The sequence below is a fragment of the Lipotes vexillifer genome, unplaced genomic scaffold (assembly GCF_000442215.2).
Source record: "Lipotes vexillifer unplaced genomic scaffold, Lipotes_vexillifer_v1.1 scaffold755, whole genome shotgun sequence".
Taxonomy (NCBI): domain Eukaryota; kingdom Metazoa; phylum Chordata; class Mammalia; order Artiodactyla; family Lipotidae; genus Lipotes; species Lipotes vexillifer.
Window position 1 is genome coordinate 2,016,290 of NW_006797755.1, and position 9,913 is coordinate 2,026,202.

At 44.5% G+C, this 9,913-nt stretch overlaps 1 protein-coding gene across 1 annotated transcript in view; it reads left to right on the forward strand.

Moving 5' to 3' along the window:
• Window positions 1–9,913, forward strand: part of DCLK2 (doublecortin like kinase 2) — a 161,977-nt gene that overhangs the window by 144,264 nt on the left and 7,800 nt on the right. Inside the window, exons 11-12 of the mRNA XM_007469899.1 lie at window positions 5,824–5,957; window positions 6,368–6,445. Coding sequence (XP_007469961.1) covers window positions 5,824–5,957; window positions 6,368–6,445 — 212 coding nt within the window. The remainder of the gene's footprint in view (window positions 1–5,823; window positions 5,958–6,367; window positions 6,446–9,913) is intronic.

Consider the following 9,913-nt stretch of genomic DNA (forward strand, 5'->3'; position numbering starts at 1 on the left):
GGTACGCGGTCCTCTCACTATTGTGGCCTCTCCCGTTGAGGAGCACAGGCTCCAGACGCGCAGGCTCAGCGGCCATGGCTCATGGGCCCAGCCGCTCCGTGGCATGTGGGATCTTCCCAGACCGGGGCACGAACCCGTGTCCCCTGCATGGGCAGGCGGACTCTCAACCACTGTGCCACCAGGGAAGCCCGAGACCTGTTTTCTTGATATCACCCCAGGCTCCCTGGGCAGAGTCAGTCATGGCCACCTCTGGTTTTTGCTGCACTTGCCGTGGTGCAGTGATTTTATTGTTTACTTGTCTGTTGTCTTCTCTAGGTCGTAAGCACTAATGGGGCAAGGTCTGTGTTTTGGTTACTTTATATCCCCAGGGCCGAGGAAGCACACAGTGGACGTGGGTAGACAGCTAGTGACTGACCACCATGGCCACCTAGGTCGCCAGCAGCTGGCCCTCAAACACAAGTCTCCACAGCCTGCCTCATACGCCCAGCATGCAAATAACAACTGAATGGACTAGGCTTTGGGGCCGTCCTGGGGCTTTCTGCTAATCCAGGGTATCCATTTCACCTTTTGGTTAATACCATTTGATAATTTCCGAGCGTCCACTTAAAAAGTATGTGAGGTTTTTTTTCTTACTGTCTCCTACCTTGAGGGAATATGTTTCATTTCTGTTTGTTCCTATTAGGAAAGTAAACACCCCTGCTCTGTAAAACAAGATGTGTTATGTGAACTCTAAGGAGGAATGGAGGCAGCGGTAAGCCAGGCCCCTGGGTGGACGTGAGGGCGTGGGGTTCCCTCCTGTCAACGGGCTGCTTCTGCACCTTGAGGCTGCGGTCTGGGCTGGCCCCGCCCCTGCCCCACTGACGGAGCTTGGCCAGGGGCAGAGGGGACAAGGCTTCCCCCTGCGGAGCCAGACACGGTGCCAAGGTGTTCACGAGGATGCCCCTGCTCTCCACGGCCCACATCACCGCAGTGGCCACTGTGATTGATGTTCTCTGAGAGCACGGGGCCATGGGGCCCGAGGACCAGTGGTTACCACAGTGCCCGCGCCGCCTGGCTCTGACTGCGGGGGCCCAGCCGGCGAGGAGAGTGGCGGAGGGGTGAGTGAGCTTCCCTTTAAACGTGAGGGTGCCCATTTCCCAGCTCACTGATTCCGTTCTCACCCTGTTTCCCCTCTTTTCCACTCACAGTTCCTTACTGTATGCAGAATCTCAGAAAACCGCCCCTCATCCTCTTCTGCTGTTATGCATCAAGGGAAGATAGCAGTTGGAGACATCAGTCCCCGTTAGGATGAGTCTCAGAATGAATGTAGGCAGGAGATTGGAATCAAGTGCCTCACCTGCCCCACCTGGATGAATGTCCGCCCCACTCTGAGACCTGCTCTAACCCCGCTGTGCTGCCCAAAGGGCAGAGAAGGGAGATGATAAAACTGATGTCGGGATGAGGCTAATGTGTGACATGAAAGGGCCGTGGGGTCAGGCGTTGGAGACCCTTAGCTGCGCATATCTAAGTAGAATATGTGCCTGCCTTTGGAAACCTAACTGGACCCCTCGGTTGATCCTAGATAGAGTCAGCAGGTTGGCATGAAAAAGTGCCATCGAGGCACTAAAAGGAAATATGCAGAGGGACTGCCAACCTCTTGCTACTCTAAAAGAGAATTGGGTCTTTAAACACCAGAGCATTCAGACATCTGATTTGCATCCCCTTCTCTGGCAGCAGTGCCATAATTTAAACCCCTGCCAGCAGAGATGTATGGGTCACCGTGTCAGGGAGCACAGGGGTGGCCATTAATGCCGTGAGTTACAGCCTGGCGGTGCCCTGTCAGAATTAACTATGAGAGACCAGTGATAAATTCCACGTTTCCAGGAGTTCTGGGGGCAGGGGAGAGAAGAGGGTTGGTTTCTCATATTTGAAGTCCTGCTAAATCATGATGCTGACATTTTATTTAGAGAGCTTGTGGCATTCACTTTGTATGTGGGATCTGCATTTCTCACATATTTCAGTTTTGCATTCTGAGAGCAACTTTTGACAGCGTCTCTCAGCTTGTGGTGGGCCCTTTGAGCACCGCAGGGCTGGAGTTCTCACAGTGGTGGTTGTTCAGATCTCACAGAGAGTCTGCAGGCCGTGCAGGCTTTTAGACGCAGGAGGGTGCGGTGGACAGCAGTGGTCTTGTTTGGAGCCCCCCTTGGCTGCCCGCTCGTAACTTGAGTTTTCTGAGCCTCAGTTTCCTCATCTGTAAATTGGAGCAAAAGTTCTCTTCCTCTTCCTAATTGTCCAGCGGGGTGACTATAGAAGTGCATTGAGACGGCATTTAGGAAAATATTGGAATCTCCCAAGTCCTGCGAGGATGCGCGTTCCTGAGGGGAACTGAACTCTCTGCCAGAACAGAAGGCCTTTGGAGTCCCTGTGCATTTAGCCACCTCTTTCTTAAAACCAGTCTCTTAAAGCCATGTGTGTGTGTCCGTGTCAGCTTCTTAAAGCAATGTCATAAATTTTTAAAAAAATTTTTGGCTGCATTGGGTTTTCGTTGCTGCACGTGGGCTTTCTCTAGTTGCGGCGAGCGGGGCTACTCTTGGTCGCGGTGTGCGGGCTTCTCATTGCGGTGGCTTCTCTTGCTGCGGAGCATGGGCTCCAGGCACGCGGGCTTCAGTAGTTGTGGCACACGGGCTCAGTAGTTGTGCTCGTGGGCTCTAGAGCACAGGCTCATTAGTTGTGGCGCAGGGGCTTAGTTGCTCTTCAGCATGTGGGATCTTCCTGGACCAGGGATTGAACCCGTGTCCCCTCTTTTGGCAGGAGGATTCTTAACCACTGCACCACCAGGAAAGTCCCAGCAATGTCATAAATGTGTGTGTGTGTGTGTGTGTAGATTTATAGATGTATATATATATATATATTTTTTTTTTTTCCTGCTTTGAAGAGAATCTCCAGCTAAGATTTGAAATTTACTTACATTCTCTTCCACATATTTGCCTTTGTGTCTAGCATTGGGGAGAGATGAATCAGATAAAATATTATTATTTCAGGCTTGTCTGCCCCTTATGACACTTCCCTTTTGATGTTTAGCCAAGGAGTACCACTTGCCCAAACATAATTCAATGATTATAGACTGTTCAGTCCCTTTCTATTTATACTCCTGCATCTGACTCTGAATTCCTTATAGGGGATGTGAAAAACGGGGCTTCTGGGACTTCTGAGTATCTGACAACACTTAAATACCCCTAGGCATCCCTAAATTGAATGTCTAAAATAAACACTGTTTTTAAAAAATGTACCTAACGAGTGTATTTTAAAGTTGTAAAAACAAAATGACATTAACAAAACGTTTTTTTTTTTACTCTCATGATAGAGACATTTAGAATTATAATGTTGGTTATAATGTTCTTATCACTGCAATTACTCAGGGAATTTCTAAAGTCTGGGTTTCAGTAAATGCATCATAAATTCTAACTGTAATTCAGATTGTTCTTGTTAATGTTTATATTAAACATAATGGATGGAAAGTCATCCTAAGACTAAGCATGACTAAGAACCTGGTTTCTGTTGCTTTAGGCTGAATCATTAATAGCTTTTTTTTTTTTTTTTTTTTTTTGCGGTACACGGGCCTCTCACTGCTGTGGCCTCTCCCGTTGCGGAGCACAGGCTCCGGACGCGCAGGCTTAGTGGCCATGGCTCACAGGCCTAGCCGCTCCGCGGCACATGGGATCCTCCCGGACCGGGGCACGAACCCGTGTCCCCTGCATCGGCAGGTGGACTCTCAACCACTGCGCCACCAGGGAACCCTCATTAGTAGCTTTGAATATGTTTCTGTTGAGTTGTGGGCTGACTCAGAATGATAAATATCTGTGAGGGACTCCAAATCCTCATCATTAGTCCTGTGAAACTTGTAAGTCATAAAGATGCATGCTGCGCATGGGTATTTAGTACATCAACATGGAAGCAGTTATTAAAATACTAAGGTGAAAAATACTCCTCTTAAACTGTTGAGAACATCACAGGCTAGGAAGGTATTTCAGTGTCATCCTTAAAAAAAATGCCTATTAAGATGGTGGGGTCATTGGCATGAGGAAGGCCGGAGGTTCTTGATGTCTTTTTATTGAGGAGTTTATAAATCACCCCCCTCATTAGGTAGCAGACTAATGGATGATGTTGTAAACATGCTTATCTTGAAAAACATAATTTGCTAAATTTTTCACTTCCTTTGCTAAGTAGTGGTTTAGATGAAAATGTGATTCAGTTCATGGTAGAATACAAGGAAACACAAACAAAATATGTTTAAAATGTAAAAGTAGAGGAAAGACATGACGTGAGTACAGGTTAGGTTTTTGTAGTTTTCCTCTGAAATTGAGTGTTTTCAGAATGGACGTCCAAGAGGCAAATGGACAGCTTGTTAAAGATCCCACAGTCAAATCTCAGTTATGTTCTCGCACACGCTCATTTGCTTCTAAAACAATCCATTTAAAATGTAACTTCCGGACTTCTATCCCATAAGGAAAGTTTGCTCATATATATAAAATTAATTTTTTCTGAATTATGGAACCAGCACATGTTCATTGTAAACATTTTGGAAACTACTGGAAAGTATAAAGAAGAAAATTAAAGTAACCTGTAATGCTACCACCTAGAGATAAACTTAACATTTTGGGCTGTTACAGCATATATATAATTTTGAATACTTAAAAAATTTTACGTAATATGGTAAATATTTCCCATGATTAATATTTACTTGAAATGTGCTTATTAGTGACTGTATAATATTTCATTGTAGGGATTTACCATGATTTATTAAGCCATTACCCTGTTGGCCATTTATGTTGCTTCCAGTTTTTAAAAACAGATGAATTCTGATATTGGCATTCTTGTGTATAACCTTTCGGTCCATCTCTGTTGCCCAAGAGCAGGTTCTTAGAAGTAGATTTACAGGATCAAAGGTTATGAAGGATATTAAGAAATTTACGTATGGTTGCAGTGCTTTCTAGAAAAGTTGTTACATGTTCATCAGCATTGTTAAACCTTTTCCAAGATGATGACTTACCTGATCTAATCAGCCAGTCCTTCTAGGAAAGGAAGGAACATTCATTAAGTCCTGATCTGTACTTCATCTCATTTCATCCTCACACCAACCCCGTGAGCCAAGGACCCCTGTCCTACCATTTCACAGATGAAGAATCCTGCCCAGGGCAAGTGAGAGACTTTCAAAGGTCACATCACCAGAAAATGGGTGGAGTGGTTGGTTATGCAAGCTCAGGCTGTCTGATCCCCAAAGTCATTTTCTTTCTAAATTTCTAGGGTTCTCCCCTATGTAATATTTATATTCATCATTGTCTAGAGAACAAGTTCTAATTTTATTTTCTAAACTAAACATGCAAGTTGGAGACCACCTAGCGCTTCAGTGGACACTTCATAAACATTTCTGAGGCTCTCACATCCGCGCCCCCCCCCCTCCCGCCCCAGCGCTCAGGAAACACACAACAGAAGTTTTAGAGGGCTCTCGAGCCAACCAGGTAAGCAGCCACCTACACCCCTCAGCATGCAGACATGTTCATTATACTCCTAGGTAAGGAACTGTTTGCGAAGGTAGAAATATTGTCTTTTTCCTATTTCACACAATCAAAATCACATGCAAAATCTCTAGAAAGAAAAATTAGAGCTTTAAGAAGCAACAAAGGTAAACCATGCCATTAATATCACAAGGAGAGATTTCTTTTGATTTGTTAGTAAATGTATCTGTGTCCTTTCTGCCTAATTCCAAAGGCCCCCCCCACCTTGCAATCACTGAGAAAAAAAACAAAAAAAAGACTTCTGATTATTGGCTGGTTTCTGTTCCAGGTGTGTGAATATCCTGATGGGACCAAGTCTTTGAAACTGGGAGACTTCGGGCTGGCCACTGTGGTTGAAGGCCCTTTATACACAGTCTGTGGCACCCCGACTTATGTGGCCCCAGAAATCATTGCTGAAACTGGGTATGCCTCCTGGGGGTTTGGGTTAGTGCTTTAACTTTGGGAAAGGGTATATTTTGCTGCTACTGCTGCTGTGTATTCACATGCCTCTTGGGAATGTGGAGGGCAGGAGAGACTGTTACCTGCACCATGATTTTGATCCCAGGAGCTTGAGTTTGTGCTTCTAGTTCCGAGAGCCCTAGGCCTGGACTTCTGTCCCAAGGCCAGTCTTGGAGTCCCCAAGATGGTGGTGAGGTTGGGAGAAGAGCAGGCACCTTTCGTCCAAAGGGTAATTCATTCCTCTGCATGAAATGAGCAGTCTGGTACCGAAAGGCCTTTTTTCCCTAAAAACAAAGGCAAGTGCTCCAGTAACGTGCAGGGTTCCTGGGAGTAGTATCACTGTTTCTCTCCTCCCACCCACTTTGTTTCCCCAGCTATGGCCTGAAGGTGGACATTTGGGCAGCTGGCGTGATCACGTACATACTGCTCTGTGGATTCCCACCCTTCCGAAGGTCAGTGGCTCTTTGAATGACAGTATTTGAATTGTAAACCCTCTCCCTTTGATCAGGAAGCAGACATTCTGCTTCTGGCAATCAGGACCAGAAACTGCTCAATAAAACTGTCAGTTAAAAATTACACAAACATACCTTTCACTTTTTTATCTTAATTTACAACCTATTAATGTATATTCCTTGTCCACACTTTTGATGTGAGGCCAAGGCCTTTGCTTTGTGTTTGGTCCCCTGAGTTTCCTGCGGTCATTCTTCCGTAAAACACACCCATAGTCCAGTGTCTTATGATTTCCATTCTCAGTCTTTTTCAAGAGCAGTAGATTTAAAGATCCTTGTGAAGCAATCTGATCCTTCCAGGTAAGCCTTTTTCTAGTTCTTAAGAGTTGTCTTTTCTACTTAATTCGACTGCACTTTTTTGGGTTTTTAAAAAAAAAAAAATTATTTATTTTTGGCTGTGTTGGGTCTTTGTTGCTGTGCACATGCTTTCTCTAGTTGTTGAGAGTGGGGGCTACTTTTTGTTGCAGTGAGCGGGTTTCTCACTGAGGTGGCTTCTCGTGTTGCGGAGCACGGGCTCTAGGAGCACTGGCTCAGTAGTTGTGGCTCACGGCCTCTAGAGCGCAGGCTCAGTAGTTGCGGCGCATGGGCTTATTTGCTCCGTGGCATGTGGGATCTTCCCAGACCAGGGCTCGAACCCGTGTCCCCTAAACAACTCACTTTGCAAAGCATTTGACCTACTTCTTGTAGAAACAGGGAATTCTTTCTTTTTAAATTTATTTTGTCCGTTCACATAATATTTAATTAAGTAGAATTACAAATACTTTTGGCATAAACAGAACTGGGAACAGCAGATTGACCCTTGGTGACCCTGCACCTCACCTGGTGGCCACACATGGTGTTGGGGTGTGTGCTGGGGTCCACAGAGCGCACTCGCACCCAGCAGTCCATGACTAGGGGGCGTGTGGGGCTTTGACACAGCATCTCTTTTGATCAGTTCTGTCTCCCTCTTTGGAGCAAATGAACACTTTGAAGCAGAAGTTCATCTAATGGTGCATGTTTGATTTTCCTCTGAGTTTTCTTGAATGCTCTTTTCCTTTTAATCCCTTCTTTGTTCATTTTACAACTATTTGTAGAGTAGCTCCTGTGGGCCAGGTACTATTCTAAGTGCTGGGAATCGAGTGGTGAACAAAACATATTCTCTGAGGCCATAGCGTTTACATTGTAGTATTCGGTCAGTAAGTGAAAAATAAGTTTATTCCATTACCCCCCCACACACCCCGCATTTTATTGTGAAAGCTTTCAAACATACAGAAAAGTGGAAAGGTTTATCTTTTTTAAATGATCAATTTTTAATTGAGTTGAACAGGTTTTTTTTTTTTTTGCTGACACTAAACACAAGAATGACAGAGATGTCAGTCTCTACTTGTGAGAGCCTTTTGATGTAGATACATCACGAGAATATTGATCAAGCAGAATAACTGAGCATATGAGGTCATGCTTAGTTGGGGGCATGCTTAGTTGAGGGCTAGAAATCACAAAAGGTTTCGTGAAAGATATGACATTTGCGTGGGACCTTGTCCTTGTGGCATGGGTTAGGTTTCTGTAGGTGGAAAGTTCTTTCCATCTGGCCATCAACATCATGGTTTTCCATCAAGATCATTGCTCAGGTGGGTTATACAGACTGTAGGATTACTGGACGTATCAGTTTTTGCTGAATAACAAACTTCCCCTGAAAGCAGGGGTATAAATCATTCTGTGAGTCCATTGAGCAGTCCTTCTGCTCTGGGCTGGCTCAGTGGGGGCAAGAGGTCCAGTTTAGCCTCACTCATATGCCTGGTAGTTGGCTCAGTGTCAGCTGGGAAACAGATATGACTTGGCCATGTGCCTTTCAGCATCCGGTGGGCTAGCATGGGCTTCACATGATGGTGGATACAGGATATCCCAAAGCAGCCAGAGCACTTTCCAAGTCTCTGCTTGCCTCACATTTCTTCATTGATGTCCCATTGACCAAACGAAATCAAATAGCTAAGCCTGGGGTAAATGTGGGAGAAGGTTAAGTGTGTACATAGAGGGAGGGGGATCATTTGTGGCTATTTTTACAGTCACACTGTGCCCTGGCTGGTTTCAGTGATGACTTGTTTTGGGAACTAGTCAAATGCAGAGGGTAGTGGGTTTATTTTTTATTATTTTTTTTTGCAGTACGCGGGCCTCTCCCATTGCGGAGCACAGGCTCCGGACGCGCATGCTCAGCGGCCATGGCTCACGGGCCCAGCCGCTCCGCGGCATGTGGGATCTTCCCGGACCGGGGCACGAACCCGTGTCCCCTGCATCGGCAGGCGGACTCTCAACCACTGTGCCACCAGGGAAGCCCTTAGGGTAGTGGGTTTTGATAGCAAGTAATTCTAGGACTATTTACAGTAGAGTTTCCTTCCTTGGTTAACCCAAGTTAAGAGCAGTTGGAAAAGGGTGTCAGGGATCAGTTGTAGAGGAATGTGTGCTCACAACTCCCTCTAGTGTTGCCACTTGCCAGCGCAGCTTGGGAGTTTTTTCTTTGACTTTGCTTTTTACTTTTTAACAGAAGTGAGACTCAGATTGAACAATATATATCTTATTGTGACTTGTTACCCAGTGGACAGCAGCTTCTTTGCGGGATCTTGAGATAAGTCTGGCTAATCAAAAGCAGTAAAACGACATTCTGAAAGCTGCTGCGTTAGATGTTATATTCAGAAGCTGGTCCTACAACTCTAGATAGCTTACTTTTGAAAATGTTTTCCCTCTTTCATACCGTGTTGTGATGAAAGAGAATCTATTATGTTAAATACAAGTTACAGAAACATCTTCACAGCGTACAGAGACATTCTGGATAGGTTTTATAACCTTCTATAATATAAAATATATTTATTTTTATATATTTTATATATCATATATATATAAATTATGGAAATGGTCCTTTAAAGAATGATAAATGACTATGGTATAAGACCGGTTATCTACTTAAATTTGTATCTAAAATAAAGTCCTTCAAACAGATATCTCAAAATATTTGTTTTCTACAAAAGATGATTTTCACCCAAAGCTTTTGAATTAAAATTGTTCCTTGGAATTGACAGTTTCAGCTTCTTTCACTGTAGCATCTCTCATTCTTCTTTTAGGGTTTCTGGGCTTTAGTCTTGGGCTGACATATATTTTCCCTCCAGTCTTTTCAACACCAGATTCATTGCTACTGAGAAGGATGTTGGTTTTTCAGAGGCAACTAGAAGTTTAGTTATTGCCTAAGCAAGTCTGTTCTTAGGGCCACTGACAACAAGTAATACTTGCCTGACTATGCTGAGGTATTTGATGTTTCTTTTAAAGACAAACACATACATAACCCCCTTGAAGTCAGATGTTTGCACATCATTTGTGAAATAGCTTACAACATTTTTTCAGTTACCTTGTTCGACCTTTAATGACTTGGCATTGGAAAGAGTG